Here is a 19,539-nt window from a genome sequence, read left to right as displayed (position 1 = left end):
ATTGAGGCCATTCGGAATATAATTTCTATCCGATTGAACGAAGTGAGTAAACCTCTGAATAATCCGTTAAATAGAAGAATAATAACCGTGTAAACGCCTCAATCCGATTACAGTCGGAACGGAAGCACGGTCTGCGCATGCGCAGCGCGTCATGGCGAAAGGTTTATACCGTTCAATATGTCGGAGCTGAAGCTGGTCTGCAGAGGAGACGAGGTTTATACTCTGAGCTTTACAAGACGGCGGCGGGACGGACGACCAGCTTGGGTCTCAGAGCACGACGTCTTCCTCTCGCCGCTTCCTTTATAAGTACATGTGAAGGACGTCTTTCTGAGTCTGACATCAGTTTATAGCCATTAAAAATTTAAATCTCATCTCACGCCGACTGGACCTCACGTGATGTTCGCTGCCATGGTAACGTTTAAGCGCTGCTCCACGCATGCGCGTCATTTAGCATCGGATTACTTGCAGTGAGCATGTAAACGAAGATTTTCCATCAGACTTTTGAATAGAGTGAGTATATAAACACCTCAGTCTGAATCTGTAATCCGATTGTATTCAGTCGGATTGGCAAAAATCTTTGCATGTAAACACAGCCAGTGATATGTCAAAACATCCCAAGTTCTACACTGAATAAACATTTATGTACTGGCATCTGTATCAGTTCTAGCACTTAAGAGGTTGATCCTAATTTGTGAAAAGTGGTCACTTGTTGATTTATCTTCATGGGCATTTAGGTTGTTTGGCAGTGAAGTGCCATCATGTAAAACTATGCTAGGGAGAAGACGGCTTTTAGCATGTCCACCAGCGTGGCACTTGTAACATTTTAACAGGCAGAAAGTGCTTTTAATTTTTGTGTTACCACTTTGGGAGATTTGAAACAGCAGGTAGTATTCAGAACCCAATAAATGAAATGGCTTGTGATTCTTTCCAAATAGCTTATGCATAAATTGCTTTGACTATGTAGACTGCAAAGGCTGAAGAAACTCCATATGTTTCCTTCATTGTTGCTGCAATATTTCCTATTTAGAGCTTTGTACCATATTGTCATATTATTGTCCCTTAATGAGGAACAGCTACCCAAGCCAGTTATAAAGAATAGGGTCTACATTTGTCTCATCATTGTTCTACAAGTCAGTGGAACTGATATTACAAAATCCTTATGAGAGAATATCAGACACTTTCATTGCTTCATTATGTAATTCTGAAAAGTGTCAATCTAGCCTTTAATCCAATGTACTCAACAATGCCTTACAGATGGGAAGATACTTTTTAGTTTTTCAGGTCGAGCAAATGTCAGAAGTTAGAATAGGCAACAGTTTCCCAGCACTGAAGTACTGAGAGTGCAGCATTAGCAGAGAAGCACATTCATGGGAACGGGATTGGGATCATGCAGGGCAAAGTACAACACTCATGAAACACAGACAACACTGAGGTTTATTACCGTCACTGTAATAGTGGTTATCTTCTGTAGGCAGCCAGGAGGCAGGAGAAGGCAAGAGATAAGATTACTAGTTATGCACTGAACAAACCTGTGTCAGCATGCTTACTGTCTATCCTCATTCCTGCTGGAGGGAAAAGTTTTGCCAACATGCAAATAACATCTAAATAGTGACCATTTTTTCTGTTGTGTCCTTTGCTGCATGTTAATAATATATAAATTAAAAAAATAAATAAATAACTTGCAGTGATGGTAGTGCTGGGCGGTACTTCAAAAATTCAATATCATAATATTTTCCAAATGTATCTGCCCAAAAAGTAGCCTTTAATATGTTATTCGTCTTGCATAATATTCTGCAGCTTCGGTTTGACAGAATTCAGGATTTTGTATCCCTTTTGTATTTTCATCCACCAGTGTTCTCACTCTACAACACCTAGATACATCATTCATTTATTGGTAATGACCTCCACAGTGATAAAAGAAATCCTGACTGCTAGCATGGCCATTAACATTGGGGCTAATGAATACACACTTGACATTCAGCTTCTGAGCAGTAACATGAGCTGTCTGGGTTCTTTCTGCATTAGCCAGCTTAGAAACAATAGCATCAGCCTACCCTCATGTATTCACCCTTAAGTGCATGTAGTTTTTCAAAAGTTCCTCTGACCTTCAAGATACATCATCAGAAGGTGGGTTTTCCTAGTTCTTAATCCAGAAAAACTCACTTCGGCATCTATTGCGGCTCTGCTCTGGGAAGCGAATCGGCATGTTTACAGTAGATAGCAATGGTTAAATTATTCATTTTGGCAACAGTGTCTCCAAGTTAGTTATTGAACCCAATGCTTCCTGAGTGCTGGTCCCTGTTTTGATTGGACTTTTTCTGCATTTTAAAATTACACTAAAAGAAACCTGATAATGTGTTTCTTCCAGCATGGCAACTGGGACGCTGGTGTTTTATGGTGTTTAAATTCACAGATCAGGTATACCTTTTGACCACCACCTTGTTTCTACACATACTGTCCATTTTATCAGCTCCACTTCCTATATAGGTCCACCTTGTAGTTCTACAATTACAGACTGTAGTCCATTTGTTTCTCTGCATACTTTGTGAGCCCCCTTTTACCCTGTACTTTAGTGGTCAGGACCCCCATGGACCCTCACAGAACAGGCACTATTTGGGTGGTGGATCATTCTCAGCACTGCAGTAACACTGTGGTGGTGTGTTTGTGTGTTGTGCTGGTCTGAGTGGATCAGACACAGCAGTGCTGCTGTATACATAGTATGCTGAGAAATTGATGGACTACAGTATATAGTTGTAGAACTACAAGGTGCACCTAATGTAGTAAGTGGATCTGATAAAATGGACAGTGAGCACAGAAACAAGGTGATCATAAAGTTATGCCTGATCAGTGTATTGTTTATTGATCTTGTTGAAAATCTATATTGTATAGTTTATATCGCCCAGCACTAAATGACATTTTGTCAGGTAACTGACAAATAAACCACATAACATTTTAACAATTAAGTCTTTTATCCAATTTTACCCAAGCTACAGAATAATTTGCATCTGCAGTTTATGTATCAAAACTAAATATACTAGACTAACAAAACAGTGGAAGAAATTAACAACACATCCTCTACATTACGGAAACGATAAGTACATTTTCTGACCTGAAGTGCTTCCTGTATGTTTCCATTGTAGTCTATGATTTCAGTTGTGCCCTGGTCACCTTTCTCTCCTGGTGGACCCTGTGTTAATATATTCATTAAACAACAAAGTAGTTATTTTGTCAGCACTGCTGATGTCAATGGAAAAAATGTGAGCTGACTTATTTGCTGGATTTGTCAGTGACTGCCCCATCCACCCTTCTTATAGATTCAGTTTACTTTATGATTAACAATAGAAATATGCTGCCCATTGGATACTCACTCTTGGCCCCATGAGGCCAACGTCCCCTTTGTCTCCAGTGTCCCCCTGTAGCAACAGAACAAGGTGTTGCTAAACAGCAAGTTAACACATGACTACCGTGTGCTATGCTATGAAACTATTAAGCAAGTTTTAGTTATTAAAAAACTTAAGTGGTGTAAGTGATTAAGCCGTCACATACAAATATAACCAGGATTTGATCTGATATTTTCATAGACATTTAAAAATAATAAATGTGCAATTGTTGTATTAAAATAAATAATAAAGCAAACGTCCTGTCACTAACCTTGGATCCTTTGAGGCCTGGTGTTCCAGGTTCCCCCTGTGCTCCCTGGTGGTAATTAGACCATACATCCATCACTATTACACCAACATCTATGAAATGGCATTTATTTATGAAAATCTACCAATTTACGCAAATCCACCAATTTTGCTGGGAAAAAGTTAGTGATACTGAATTACAGGAAAAATCTGTGGTTGCTTCTCTGGTTTCATTTTTCTATATAATCACATGTAATGATTATTTAAACTGGAGTGCTTCTTGCACAGGTAGGAGGGTCTCATTTTACTTTGGGATGCCTTGTAAGAAAAGAACATTCTCATTTTACCACGTCAGACCACTTTATACAGACTGATGAAGAAACCACATGAAGAGCTTGTCTGCTGTGTAAAAATGATTCATTCCATACTGCACACTGCTGTTTGAAAAGATCACCAGAGAAAAAAAGACAGATCAAAGTCTTAATCTCATTCAAAGCCAGTAATTTCCTTTGAAATGTCTGGCCAACTCATTTATTCCTCGCCTACACCAAAATACAGTCGGGGCTCTTCATGGTCAATGTCAGTACAGCAGCTGGAGTGCTTTTGGCTCTGGGCTGAAATGAATTTGACCTGTCTGTCAAATTCGTCCTAGTGGGCATAATCACTAGGGGAAAAACAAAAGCCTAGTTTCTGCCACTGGCTCGTAACTTTCCAGTAAAATGTGAGATTATAAATTTATTTGGTAGTGATAGTGTTCTTGAATTATTCTTTTTGCTGTTTTTATTGAACTCTGTGGCTTCAACCACACATTGCCATCAAAACTGACCTTCTGCCCAGCTGGACCGATCTCTCCACGTTCACTTTTTCCTGCTGGCCCAGGCTCACCTCGCTCTCCCTGCGGAAAAAGATGGAGATTTTTTGTTTTTGTTCTGATAATTATGCAATTTATCTGAATCTATAGGTTCTGACTCATATACCACCATTTAACAGTTTGGAATCACTGTTTTCAATAACACTGATCCAATTTAGTTTTTATCTAATTTGTATAAAGCCATTTTTGTTTTAACCAGTTTATAGGAATCTGTAATAAAAATATGAGCTCAAAACATCTAGTATCCCAAATGATAAATGGATCTGTAGATGATTCTATAATAACTTGGAAAGAGGAACGACACTGAATGAAGTAATAAAATTAACATTCAGAATGCCTCGTATTTCAAAAAGGCTCCCTTGAGGCAGATAATTTGACAAGTTATGCCTTATGTGTTAGTAACTATTAAAAGAGAGTGTGTTTTTAATATAGCTTGAAAGTGTCTGGCAGGCACATTTGATGCATAAAGATTGATTTTTAGGCTTTGCTGAAGTTGTACTGAATTACAGTTACAGTTGACACGTAGTTTCAAAGTATTTTTACTATTTTCATGTTTTTTACAATAAACATTTCCATTTGGGTTTTACACCATACTATAATTGTACTGAAAATGTACTCTATTTTAAGGCACACAAGTCTTAATAGTCAGGGCTCCCTTTAAACACAGTATCTACAGCACTAGCTGTTGGTCTGCTTCTGATGTGCATGGAGTTTTTGGAATGAGCAGTAGAGGGCAGTATGGAACCATGTGACCGTCTGACATTTGAACTCTAGTAATCACATTTGTGTTTGTACACAGCTTCTTTGCAGGCTTATTCTTCTAAAGAACCCTACTGTTCCTCACACCTTCTTTTCTGTAGGCACATACAGAATCAATATCTGTATGGATTTGTCAAAATCCAGTGATCAGTCATCATCATGGCACTACATATAAAACATCAACTAAAGACTTCATGTTATACAGTGATTTTTCTGGCCGTGGGACTGACACTGGGCCTGGAATTCTGTGGTTTCATTTAGACAGTCTAGAATGTGCAGTGCCTGCCCACTGTGGCCACAAAGAAGCCGATCAGATTAAATGTATTTTTTTCAGTAAAAAAAAATGCAAGGTTTATGCTGAATTGCCTGCCTGAAAAAGATTTGCATCTTTATTTACTCACCTTTGTTCCTGGCAGTCCTGGTAAGCCTGGCTCACCCTGAGGCCCGAGAAAACCAGGTTCACCCTGTAGTGAAAGAATTGTTGTTAAGACAAGAGAAACGCACTACAATAAAGGTAAAGCCAATTTGCAGTAAACAATATAATAATAGATGTAAGTCCTTAACTGATCACTTGAAATCTGGTCTTATTTTTCAGTTGTTTCAGTAACTACTATGATTTATTCAGAAATGACTAAGAATCTATATAGTTTATGTAGTTACAAGTGAGGAATTGCCACATATAGGTCTTCAGGATTCGAGGAGTTAATACGTTTTTCCAATTACAGAACATTTAAGCCACCTTTTTTCTTTTGTTTTATCCTACATTAACGGCTTGTTTATCTTGGACTACATCATATTTAAATAAAGTCTTTCTGCTGGTTAGGAAAAATGCTGACATAGGACAATAAGGTCTCACTGAGGGTAATGTCGAATCAGTTTCAATGGAGGGTAATATGGAAAATACATTCTGCAGTTTGTGCCTCTTGAGTGGATGTGTCATCAATATTTTGTTGGCAAGAGGGCAGTTTTCACTGTTCTTTCATGCCTGGAAAGCCATTTTGAGATGTAGAATGAATAGTATCTGTTGCTCTGTAATCTGTATTAATAACGTGAAAAACAGGAATTACTAAAGTCACTTGGCAATGCTTTGTAATTTTCCCATTTCTAAGGCAGTTTTTTCAAAATTCCTCTACTGAGTCAGAATAGTTCAGAGTGGAAGAAACAGCTACTTCACAAAAAGTTAAATGAAATAGTTACGGAAATGCTGCCTGATACCTGACATGTTGTTTTCTGATAACTTAAAGATTAAACTTGAGATTAAATTTTGCCTTATTTGTGGAGGGAAACGTGCAGGAGGGCAAAATGCATTATTAATGCATCTATAATGCATTATATGGCATACATAATACCTTGACTACCATAAGCCTGTATAGTTACTCAGTCATAGTTATAGCTAAATGCATGACACATGATTATTGTTGATGACCTTATTATTATAAAGCAAGAATGTATAACTTTATAAAGGGAGGCTTTATTAGTGTACACACTACACACTTGTAACGCACTATAACACAGGCTTTGGTATGCATTATACCATTTCAGCTTTGGTTTCTCATATTGCCCTTGACCAAGTAATAATAAAGGGATATAATTTTTTTTTTTTTAGAATTTCAGTGTAATACATAAATACCTTACGGTAAATTAGAAGTGCTCCTTACTGACTTTACCAGTATAACACATACCGTAGTGTTTTGTGTATGTGTTCAAAAATGTGTCATTCTAACTTGGTTACTGTCACAGTTTTACCCTAGATTGAAATTTCATTAGATTAAGGCTCCTGTGGCTGGGATTACAAAATTTCTTTTGTGGGAAACAATATGGTGACCATGAACTGAAAGAAATCTCTAAGCTTGCCACTTATCAGTGACAACACTGATGTGCCTTAACACATGTTGCATCACTACAGGAAGTAGCTGCTCCCTGAAGGACATTATAATTCATGATGATACCTGACTTTGTAAAGCTGGAATATGTGATCATATTGGAACATTCCACAGGTGAACAGGTTAATTGGAAACAGGTGAATGTCATGATTGGGTATAAAGGGAGCATCCCTGAAAGGCTCAGTCGTTCACAAGCAAGGACGGGGCGAGGTTCATGACTTTGTGAACAACTGTGTGAGCAAATAGTCCAACAGTTTAAGAACAACGTTTCTCAATGTGCAATTGCAAGAAATTTAGGGATTGCATCATCTACAGTCCATAATATCATCAAAAGACTCAGAGAATCTGGAGAAATCTCTGCAAGTAAGCAGCAAGGCAGAAAACCTACATTGAATGCCCGTGACCTTCGATCCCTCAGGCGGCACTGCATTAAAAACCGACATCATTCTGTAACGGATATTACCACATGGGCTCAGGAACACTTCAGAAAACCACTGTCAGTGAACACAGTTCGTCGCTCCATCTACAAGTGCAAGTTAAAACTCTGCCATGCAAAGCGAAAGCCAGATATCAACAACAAAATTAGTGTCCTCAGTTCCCAAACGCTTATTGAGTGTTGTTAAAAGGAAAGGTGATGTAACACAGTGGTAAACATGCCCCTGTCCCAACTTCTTTGGAACGTGTTGCAGGCATCAAATTCAAAATGAGTGAATATTTGCAAAAAGTTTATCCATTTGAACATTAAATATCTTGTCTTTGTAATGTATTCAATTGAATATAGGTTGAAAAGGATTAACAAATCATTGTATTGTTTTTCTTTGTTTTACACAATGTCCCAACTTCATTGGAATTGGGGTTGTACTTATGAGTAGTTATACAGACTTACAGCAATCTTAAGAAGATATTATGTATGCCATATACACTATTTTTAAAAGTATTCAGTCACCCATCCAAATCATTAAATTCAGGCGTTCCAATTACTTCCATGGCCACAGGTGTATAAAACCAAGCACCTAAGCATGCAGACTCCGTCTACAAACATTAGTGAAAGACTGGGTCGCTCTCAGGAGCTTAGTAAATTCCAGCATGGTACAGTGATAGGATGCCAGCTGTGCAACAAGTCCAGTCATGAAATATCCTCGCTACTAAATATTCCACAGTCAACCATTATTGGTTTTATAACAAAGTGGAAGCATTGGGAATGACAGCAACTCTGCCACAAAGTATTTGGCCATGTAAAATGACAGAGCTTGGTCAGCGGATGCTGAGGTGCATAGTGCACAGAAGTCGCCAACTTTCTGCAGAGTCAATCGGTACAGACGTCCAAACTTCATGTGGCCTTCAGATTAGCTCAGGAACAGCGTAGAGAGCTTCATGCAATAGGTTTCCAAGGCCGCGCAGCTACATCCAAGCCTTACATCACCAAGTGCAATGCAAAGCGTTGAATGCAGTGATGTAAAGCACCACCACTCAACTCTAGAGCACTAGAGATGTGTTCTCTGGAGTGACAAATCACGCTTCTCTGTCTGGCAAACCGATGAACCAGTCTGGGTTTGGCGGTTGCCAGGAGAACGGTACATGTCTGACTGCATTGTACCAAGTGTGAAGTTTGGTGGAGGGGGGATTATGGTGTGGGGTTGTTTTTCAGGAGCTGGTCTCAGCCCCTTATTTCCAGTGAAAGGAACTCTTAATGCTTCAGCAGATCAACAGATTTTGGACAATTTCATGCTCCCAACTTTGTGGGAACAGTTTGGGGACGTCCCCTTCCTGTTCCAATATGACTGCAATATAGTGTAAATGTATTACGAATACAGGTTTCATATATGGCTACCATTTTACCATGATCAACATTACATACAAAAACTCAGACATGTAGATTTATTACTCTTTTACATCTCTGCAACTAAATTATGAAGAAATTTAGAAAACTACTATAATCAGGAATTTGGAATTTCACTGCTATAATCAGGTCTTTGTAACTCATTTCAGAGGACAATTTCTGTGTATGGAATACGTGCTGTTTCTTATTTTTGCTATAACAAAGGACAAATGTGTGATTAAGTTACACTACAAGCCAAAATCCCTGCGACCCTGAGGGAGAAGCGGCTTAGAAAACGTGTGTGTGTGTGTACACAGAAGCCAAAATTTGAGATTTTGGGATCTGGAGACTTCTCTGGTGGAAATCAGTAACTGCATGCATCATGCAGAAGAACATTTTGCAGCATCCCCCATGAGCGGATGAATCTGATTGCAAATGTGTTGAAAGAATATTCAAAGAGAACTCGATCGAAATTTAGTAACTGATGTCTTCTGAGGGCGCAAGTGAATTATCTATTATTATTATTATTATTATTATTATTATTATTATTATTATTATCTACTGTTGTCAGCATCTTCAGTGTAATGTTGTTTCCATTTGAGACCTGAACATTTGAGTTGGACATTCTTTTTAAGTCTGTGTGTTTCAAGTATGTAAAGACATAAATGTTCTGCAAAACCTCTAAATGACTATTTTCTAGTAATTACTAATAATTTAATTTTTAACAAAAACAACTTGTATATAGCACCTTTAGTTAGAGCATACTAATGATCTTAGCAGTTTGTCAGTGACTTGGAAGACCAGAGTTTTTTCCCTGATGCTGAAAAATGGCCACACCTATTCAATAAATAAGGGGGATCTCTGACTTTTGCACAGTACTGTAAATATGTCACAAACTACCACAAAGAGCTGAATATACCACCACAACCTCAAATAGTGTACCACAAGTTACTAACCATGGCTAAGCCTCAAGAAGGCATTAATAAGCCTCAGAAAGTCAAGGTTACAGTCAGCTAAAAGTACATTAAATAGCCTGTAAAGTTCTGTGATAAAATCCTATTTACAGATGAGAAGAAAATTAACTTATTCTTGAGTGACTGAAGGATACAAGTGTGGAGGATAAGAACCAACTGCTCATGAAGCAAAGCATCTGTGAAACATGGTGACATGTGCATGTATGGAACTGTCTGGAAAATGGAGGTGGAACTGTCTCACTTGCATTTATTTGTGAAGTGGACAGCAGCAGCAAGGTGACTTGTGAAGTGGACAGAAGCAGCAAGGTGAATTGTCAAGTGTACAGAAACACTATAGCTGCTCCAAATGCGTCAAGGGTACCATCCACACAGGTAGTGCCACTAAGGACAATGACCCTGAGTGCACACTAAAGGAGCTGTGGGGTTTTTCAGGGAGAAAAAGTAGAATGTTTTTGACTGACCATATCAGTCACCAAGTGGGCATGACTCTAACAGAAGACTGTAGAGTGAAGACAAAAAGACATCAAAACAAGAACGGAAAATAACAGCTGCAATAAGAGGGAGGATGGAGTATCACCAGGAAGGAAATCTAGTGTTTGTTGACAGGTTGCAGACCTCAGACAGTTGTCAACTACAATGGATTTTCAAACAAGTACTTGCACATGACAATTATGTTAATTGGTTCAATTATTTATGGTGACATTTCAGCCCACCACAAAAAAAAAGAATAAAACAATAAACTCTGGACCTTTTGTTAGTTTTCTCAAGCATGATCTCAGCATGTGATGACACACAGCCAACTGAGAAATTACTGTCCAATTACTTCTTAACATGAATTCTTAAAAGAAGAGGACTATGTCCTCAATGTCTTCAAAGAACCATCCACTAAAAGGTTCTCTAGAGTCCCAAGAACATTGTTCCAAAGAACCCTTTTTTCATCTCGAGTGTAGCCTCCTAAACTCAAGTGCTTTTAAATCTTTTATGTAACAGAACTTCTCATAGCAATAACTGCTCATAACAGGCACTGTGCATTACTTAGTTCTCTGTTGAGCTCTCTTTGAAACAACCAATACTTTGTGCACATGTGGTGTTTAGCATTATACAAGGAATTTGCCCCAGAATCTTCAGTTTCTCTAGAAAATGTGATCATCACATTAGCAGAATAGGGTTAGCGTCCAAAAGCAGTCGGCCTCTGAGTAAAAGGGTTATATAAAATGCAGGGATTTTTACAAGACCAACAGGTTACAAGCTTACAAAAAGTGGTGCAGCCAAACAATCAAAATAGCAACAAGCATTATCTCATGCCTATATGAGCATTAATTGCATTCACACGTCAAGGCTTTCAGGCAAAGCACCCTAAGCATGTAATACAGCACTGTTGTATTAAAGTATGGAGAGAGAAATGCACAATGTCTTTTTACGCAACATTACAAAACCTCCCGTTGCAGTATGAGACAAATGCATATCTGGTGGATTACTGTTCCCTGGTTACTGGCTAGAAAATGGGAAGCAAAGGCTAAATTAGTATTATCAAGAACATTTCTAGGCCAATATTATTCTTTTTGCAATGAGAATATGCCTGGGGACAACTTATTAAACTTTTGGACTGCAGTGAATTCAGCATTAAACAAGGGTACATACCCTCTAAAACCTGCCCACAAATAATTCTTGTAAGTGCTATTTCAATGGCTGGATAACTCAATCAAAACATACCAGCTGGTGAAACAGTACTGCTGGCTAATGGAACTGTTTTACCCTTTTACTACAAATTAACTTGTAATTTGCTTTCCACACAAAAAACGCACATCTAAGTGCTTATTGAAAGTTTTCAGGACTTTTTTACAGCCATGCAAATGTTACATCCATTATTTGGCACACCATCGCGCCCCCCCCCAATTCGTCTTAACAAAGTATTTGGTTTAGACATCTCACACTCAGTTTGTTCCGCCTCTGACAAGTCTACATTCCCATCAACATTTAGCCCAAAGGTTCTCATTACGAGATCAAGTCTGATGTTATGAGACTACAATAATATTCATGCCTTAGAAGTCTAGCTGTTCAGTAATGTTGCCCTTAAAAGTCAGCAATCTGCTGTTGGTCAGTGTCTAAATAATGTCTAGGTAGCTAATTAAAAATATTAGCAAAGTCAATATAAATCAAAGGCTAGTGTTATCCAGGACAAAAGAAATGAAATCAATGCGTAGACACACTGCCACAAAAACTGCAATGGAACTAGAATTAGTCACTTCACTAGTGCTGGGCTGAGCACTGTGTAGCTGGGCATTGGGAATTGACATATCCATGCTCCACCATCAAAGGCATTCTTTCATAGCAACTGTTGGATAAGCTTTAATGAATGCTGATAGGGCTTCCAGGTTAACATGTTTAGATGGACTATTATTTTAACTAACTGAATCTAGACAGGGTGGAAAAAATAATGAATTTGCCCTGATGCTAATGTTAGCTCACGTGACAAAAAACTACACTCAACGGTTCTTTAATAAAGACAGTGGTTCTTTAAAGAACTATTTGTATGCTTAAAGGGTTCTTTGCATGGTGAAATGGTCCTTCAAATCAAAGGAGAATGTGTTGTGGATATAAACCTTTTTGATAAGGGTTCTATATGGCACCAAAAATGGTTCTTCTATTGTTATCTATATCAATTTTGTAACAATAATTTTTTGTGCCATATTTAACTCTTATCAAAAAGGTTCTTCACAAAACCATACACGGCACATTCTCCATCAATCTGAAGAACAATTTCACTGTGCAAAGAACCCTTTAAGCATATGGTTCTGTCTTTGCTAAAGAACACTTTTTGCTAAATAACCACATTTTTAAGGCGCACTATGCAAAATAAACATTTGAAATAATCTAAATTTTCAGATTTAGACAAAAGTGTGTTGTGTGATACAGTTTCTCATTAGGTTGAATGAGATTTTTGCTTACATTCTGTAAAGTTTGTCCAACCTCACAACAGTTGCTACGAAAGAGTGCATATGTGAGCAGAGCATGGATGGATCAGTTGGTGGACAGTTAAATCATCTGGTTTCACTCCGATCAAATCAAATTAGATTTATATGATTCATTTTTAATTTCTGTGGCAGTTCATCACTAGTGATTTTACTGTGTCTGATTGGGAAGCTTTATGGATGAAGACACAACAACATTTACCTTTATTCCGGGAAGTCCAGGCAGCCCTGGAAGTCCTGGCTCTCCCTACACAGGAAAAGTGCGACACATTACAGCCAAACCAAGCCAAGCTTCCATTCCTGGCCTTGAGCATGGAAAACCAGCTCAACCAAGGTTTGCTCGCTGTCCACTACATCAGTAGATCAGTCCTCAGTCTATGACCAACATGACAATCATCAATATTCTGTTATGAAAGCTAAGTAGCACTAGGCATCTACTGTTTCACTTGGGTGCTTTCCAAGGTAAGATTGCTCATTTTGTGCAACTGCAGTCGGTCATTGTGTCAACCAGCAAGTTCATACTAAAGTATATTTAGCATGCATGTCAAAGTTATCAAGAAGAAAGGCTTAATAAGGGGAAGTTAGACCATTCTTAGCTCTGAAGCCACTATTATTGTATGACTTAAGATACAGATATGTGATTACTGCACTGGAAAATGCTCAGTAAATCATGAGGAAAGTGAGGAAGGAAAGCTGAATACTCGAGCATTAACATTTCACATCAAAGAAACTTTTACTGTTAGTAAGGCAATCATGCTCTATTAAAATTAATGTATATATGGAACATGAGTAGGACCATTTTTTAAAATGAGCATGTTAAATAGATCTCTGACCACAGTTTGAGAGTTGCACATTTCCACTGCATCTCCTTAAATTGATGAATGTTCTCCCCAGAAAAAGCTACTCTCCCAAGCGTCGCTGAATCTCACTCACATGAATTATTCAGTGAAGATTAACAGTCATTTATTGGGCAGTTGGAACATGTTATAAAATGCAATGTAAAAAGGCATAAAATAAGCAGACAGGATTGTTGTGGTGTAAAATGCAGTCTTCATTTTGGATTTGGTTTTCACTGTGGTGGTACAGCCTACAAAGTTCTCCACTTTGCGCTTGGATTCACTGCAGTAAGATGTGAACAGCATCCTAACATTAACCTTCAACACCATCCTCATATCATAGTTCTTTGTGTGTGCTAATGTCAGAGCTCGGTTCAGCTCCAGGACAGCAAGTTAAAGCATTGAGCAAAAATCATTCTAAGTGACTCTGTGTTCTATGGTTAAACCCCAGTAACAAGCCTAGTATTTTGTCACATACAGTGGGGTCCAGTGGAGACAACCAGTGAAATTACTTCTATGTTGCATTCATGCATAATGCGACACATTTTCATTTCAATTTATATTATCAGAATAGGAATTTGACTGAAACATCAATTTCTTTTTATTTGGTACAGTTGTATGTAAAAGTTTGGGCATCCCTGGTCAAATGACAGGTTTTGTAAATTTTCTAAGAGAAAATAATTTAATACATCTATTACAGAGATCATTTCTGCATATTTTATATGATGAATTTAGGCGCAGTGGATATTGCTGTTCTCACAGTAAGAAGGGCCTGGGTTTGGTTCCCTGGCTGGGTGACCGTGTCTGTCTCTGTGTGTGTGTGTGTTTGTGTGTGTGTGTGTGTGTGTGTGTGTGTGTGTGAGAGAGAGAGAGAGAGAGAGAGAATGTACATGTCTGTGTGTCTGCCCTGCGATGGACTGGTGACCTGTCCAGGGTATATCCTGCCTTCTGTCCAATAAACACTGGGATAGGCTCCAGTTCCCCCCATGACCCAGAAGAATGAGCAGTTTAGAAAACGTGTGTTTGTGTGCTGAATTTAATGTATTGAAAAAATTACAGCAAATTGTTTTTTTTTCCCTGAAGACTCTGTAAATAAAGTGAAATTGTGCAGAAAATTGTTCAGAAAATGCCATATTTAAGTGTATTCTCTGTAGAAGATGTGTTAACTTAGAAAATCAACAAACCATGTAATTTGGCTGTATGTCCCCCAAAACGCCTTAACATGCTGGATGTCATATTTGCTTAAAGCTGAAAGTTCAAACAGGGCAGAGCCTTGAATGTTTCTTCTTTTACTTGGCATAATTTTTCTCTGTTTTAAATTTTTCAAATCTCTTCACCATTCTGTTGTTTATATCTACGTGTAAATGAAAAACAATCCTAGATTATTAGTTTGGTCTTTTAATTTTTCAACCCCAATGTATATTAGTTGGATTCAGGCATACTGTCAGTATATCTAGTTCAGTGAACTAGGGTATGTTTGGGTATGTATTTGAGTCACATATTTGAGAAATCATGACTGTAGTTTTACCTTTTGCCCACTTCGCCCTGGCTCGCCTGGCTCACCCTGCATTGATTAAAATCATGATATAATAGTAATAAAGTTTGTGCTAAATGAATGAATACATGAATAAAAGCAATTCTAAGCATTATTCTAAAAGTTTTAACATCCAAAGACTACAATGAATTAGGAATTTGTACCTTAATCCCAGCAGCAGAAGACCCTGCATCGCCCTGTAGGATAAAAATGAAAACAATATTACAAATTTACATTCACAGAGTAGAACTCTAATCATGAGGGATCTTGTGGAAAACACTGTCTTTAGGACTGTTTCAAACTTATTCCCACTTGCTTTTCATGAGGCTTATGCATAATTGAGTATGAGGGGAGGACTACCCCTCAAAATCTTGCTACAAAATCCCAGGCCTGACATGGAGGAACAAGAAGAATATGCACTTATTTAAATGTAATAAATCTACTTTTGGCATGAACAGATTTTAAACTGAAAAGAACTGTAAGGTGGCAAGATTTATTGCATGAACACATCTGGATTTGTATCCACTCAAACAAAAATGTGTTTAAAGTAACATTGTATAAAACCGTAAGTATCTGGTGTGCTAAAGCACTGGCACACTGCAAAGCATCTGTGTCCGTTTAAGTGTACACATTTCAAGACCAAGCAGATCACTGACATCCAGAGCAATGTGTATGCTGAGTTCAATCGGCATAAGCGAGCTGGCGCAGCTGAAGCACAGGTGCAAAAGGAAATCTGTCAAAGTCCTGCGCACAGTAGCTATTCAGTCCAAATGAGATATTGTCAGAGAAAGCATTGCAAACATCAAAGCATGGATAAACATTATTCTTGATTAAGAGGCTTAATGTAATATCCAGTGAGGCCACATTTATTTAAAATTCAAAATGCTCATAAAGGAAAGAAAAATATTTAATATTGTCTAATGGGAGCAGAAATAGACTATTACATGGAGATAAGTAGAAGTGTGTCTTAAGAATGTGCAGGTGGTCAGAAGGACAGAAAAGAGATCATTTAAAAATTGGATAACTTTCACTACTCTGTTAATTGTTGGCAGGATTTCATAGGTTTCATAGATACATTTCTCACAGTAAAATACTACACTATATTGCCAAACGTATTCAGTCACCCATCCAAATCATTGAATTCAGGTGTTCCAATCACTTTCTTGGCCACAGGTGTATAAAACCAAGCATATAGGCCTGCAGACTGCTTCTACAAACATTAGTGAAAGAATGGGTTGCTCCCAGGAGCTCAGTGAATTCCAGCATGGTACCGTGATAGGATGCCACCTGTGCAAGTCCAGTCATGAAATTTCCTTACTACTACATATTCCAACAGTCAACTGTCAGTGGTATTATAACAAAGTGGAAGCGACTGGGAACGACAGCAACTCAGCCGCGAAGTGGTAGGCCACGTAAAATGACAGAGCGGGGTCAATCGCTACAGACCTCCAAACTTCATGTCGCCTTCAGATTAGCTCAAGAACAGCATAGAGAGTTTCATGGAATGAGTTTCCATAGCTGAGCAGCTGCATCACCAAGTGCAATGCACAGCATGGAATGCAGTGGTGTAAAGCGCTGCCACTGGACTCTAGAGCAGTGGAGATGTGTTCTCTGGAGTGACAAATCGCACTTCTCTGTCTGGCAATCCGATGGACCAGTCTGGGTTTGGCGGTTGCCAGGAGAACGGTACTTGTCTGACTGCATTGTGCCAAGTGTGAAGTTTTGTGGAGGGGGGATTATAGTGTGGGTTTGTTTTTCAGGAGTTGGGCTTCGGCCCCTTAGTTCCAGTGAAAAACTGTTAATGCTTCAGCAAACCAAGAGATTTTGTACAATTTCATACTCCCAACTTTGTGGGAACAGTTTCGGGACGGCCCCTCTAGTTCCAACATGACTGTGCACCAGTGCACAAAGCAAAGTCCATAAAGACATGGATGAGAGAGTTTGGTGTGGAAGAACTTGCACAAAGCCTGCACAGAGTCCTGACCTCAACCTGACAGAACACCTTTGGGATGAATTAGAGCAGAGACCGCGAACCAGGCCTTCTCGTCCAACAACAGTGTCTGACCTCACAAATGGGCTTCTGGAAGAATGGTCAAAAATTCCAATAAACACACTTCTAACCCTTGTGGAAAGCCTTCCCAGAAGAGGTGAAGCTGTTATAGCTGCAAAGGGTGGGCTGACATCATATTAAACCCTATGGATGTAGAATGAAATGTCACTCAAGTTCATGTGCATGTGAAGACAGATGAGCGAATACTTTTGGAAATATAGTGTATATTCATAAATTGTGAAATCAACTCATTTTAAGACATATTCTGTAATATCACAGCAGATTACTGTCAGCCTGACACTAAGTTAACCTGCACCACATTATGTGTATGACCACAACTAAGAGTATGTTAATGTTCACTACATTACTGGCTACTGAGCTGCATTACTTTTACAGTTGTCATATAAACATACAGGAGATGTACTCTTTTTCGGTTACAGCTTATTATTGTGTATGGCAGAATACAACTACACCACAGTAATTCCATGGTTCAGTAAAGTAATGTAATTAGTAGCCAGTAATTTACTGTAATTTTACAATTTTTTTGCAGTGTAAATAATATATTTGTATCCTTGCTGTTGTATCAGAATATTTTTGTTGCTGTTCTCATTCATGGCATACAAAAACACCAGGTGTTATTTATATTATGGTACTGTTTCATTGAGAATGGACATTAAAGATCCAAAATGACTTGAAATAAAATCCTGTTACACTTTACATGCAGTAAAGAAAGTTTTTCCCAATATCAAAAATTTGTCACAAGAGCACTGACTAATCAAATAAATTGCCCTGTCTTAAGCTCATTGCTAGCATTGCCCAGTTAAATTAGATTAACAAGCTAAAAATCTGGCTAATGTATTTGACAGTTGTTGTCTGATTCCACTAGCTCTTGGTTTGGTTTGTTTAGATTTTGTCTTGCTCTTTTGTCTCACAGATCATTTTAGTATATTTTTCATGGTTTATATCCAGCTATCTGAGGCAATGTTGGATATTAGAACGCAGTGTTATATTTCTTTTGTTGCTCATATAATATTTGCGTATGCCAGAAAGGAAAAGAGTGAAATGAAACCCATTACTTAGTGTACTTTTGATGGGACTGGTTTTTCCCAAAAGCACTGTTGTGTGAAACGATTATATGCTCAATTGTAATAGTTATAGCACCTCCAAGTTAAACTTGAATCATTATGTTAAGACACATTTTTGTAGAATTGAGCCCTAGAGGTTTATAAAACACTGTCTTCTCTTTTCTGTCTCTCCTAATGAAGGTGGAGTAATCAGTTGTTTGCTCCTAGAATCCCAACTGTCTTTAATACTGTAAGCTGAATAGTGTGATAATTGTAAATATTTAAGGCTGCCATGATGTTTTAAAATGTTCAAAAAGATTCAAAAGCTTCTTTTAAATTTAAGCAGAAAATGATGGTGTATTTTGATTGTTGTGTTCTGTTATATTAACACACTACTATGCAAAAGTTAAAGATTTCCAGTCAAAACAGACATAATTTTATTAGAAATTTTCAGGGAACTTTTATAAGACAAAACCAAGAGTTTCCAAAACTGAAGTTCAAAAAATAAAATAAATAAACAGTGGGACACCTTCAATACTTGGCAGACCATCAAAGCTCTCACCATCACAGAAACAGTACTTAATGCTTTAAGAGAGAGGAGAATCTCAAGCTCCACTCTTGCTTCAGATAAAGTGTAGCTGTGAGAAGCCGATACTGAAAATTCACAAATCAAACAAAGAAGCTGCTGGTGTTCTCAAAACAATGGTCTGACCACCCCAGAATCCAGACCTAAGCATCTCTGAATGTGTTTTGGGATTACTCAGATTGTGAGAAACAGAAAATGCATCCATGCTCTAAGACTGGACTATGTGGAAAAATATCCCTGCAGATTTCTTTAAAAAACTGATGGTAAAGTGTGGACACACTGAATAATGAACCATTTCCTGACACTGAAAAATGAATGATAATTTGTTCTTATTGTAGTTTTGACTGGAAATTAAATCAATTAAAGGGTGGTCTCTGACTTTTGCACAGTACTATACTTCAAAGAAGCCAACTGGCATTCTTTCACTTGACAACTGTTACTACAACGGAGTAACTTCTGTTATGCTTTCTGTAATGCCATCATTGATTTAATAATGGTCTGACCTCAAGTGACCTCAAGTTACTTTGTTCAGGGAAAAAAAAAAATTTTTTTGTACATGTTTGTA

At 38.0% G+C, this 19,539-nt stretch overlaps 1 protein-coding gene across 4 annotated transcripts in view; it reads right to left on the bottom strand.

Annotated features, from left to right (window-relative positions):
• The window catches only part of LOC108436216 (collagen alpha-1(XXV) chain), a 218,122-nt gene that overhangs the window by 16,637 nt on the left and 181,946 nt on the right, over nucleotides 1-19,539 (bottom strand). For all 4 annotated transcript variants that reach the window (XM_017712568.2, XM_037545797.1, XM_037545804.1 and 1 more), the window contains exons 15-23: nucleotides 15,439-15,471; nucleotides 15,269-15,304; nucleotides 13,107-13,151; nucleotides 5,658-5,720; nucleotides 4,453-4,521; nucleotides 3,652-3,696; nucleotides 3,369-3,413; nucleotides 3,110-3,187; nucleotides 1,442-1,465 (exon numbers count right to left, since the gene is read on the bottom strand). In XM_017712568.2, the coding sequence (XP_017568057.1) occupies nucleotides 1,442-1,465; nucleotides 3,110-3,187; nucleotides 3,369-3,413; nucleotides 3,652-3,696; nucleotides 4,453-4,521; nucleotides 5,658-5,720; nucleotides 13,107-13,151; nucleotides 15,269-15,304; nucleotides 15,439-15,471 (438 nt within the window). The remainder of the gene's footprint in view (nucleotides 1-1,441; nucleotides 1,466-3,109; nucleotides 3,188-3,368; nucleotides 3,414-3,651; nucleotides 3,697-4,452; nucleotides 4,522-5,657; nucleotides 5,721-13,106; nucleotides 13,152-15,268; nucleotides 15,305-15,438; nucleotides 15,472-19,539) is intronic.

This window comes from Pygocentrus nattereri, chromosome 2 (genome assembly GCF_015220715.1).
Source record: "Pygocentrus nattereri isolate fPygNat1 chromosome 2, fPygNat1.pri, whole genome shotgun sequence".
Lineage (NCBI taxonomy): Eukaryota > Metazoa > Chordata > Actinopteri > Characiformes > Serrasalmidae > Pygocentrus > Pygocentrus nattereri.
The sequence above is the reverse complement of the archived record's forward strand: the minus strand, read 5'-3'. Positions and strand labels throughout refer to the sequence as shown.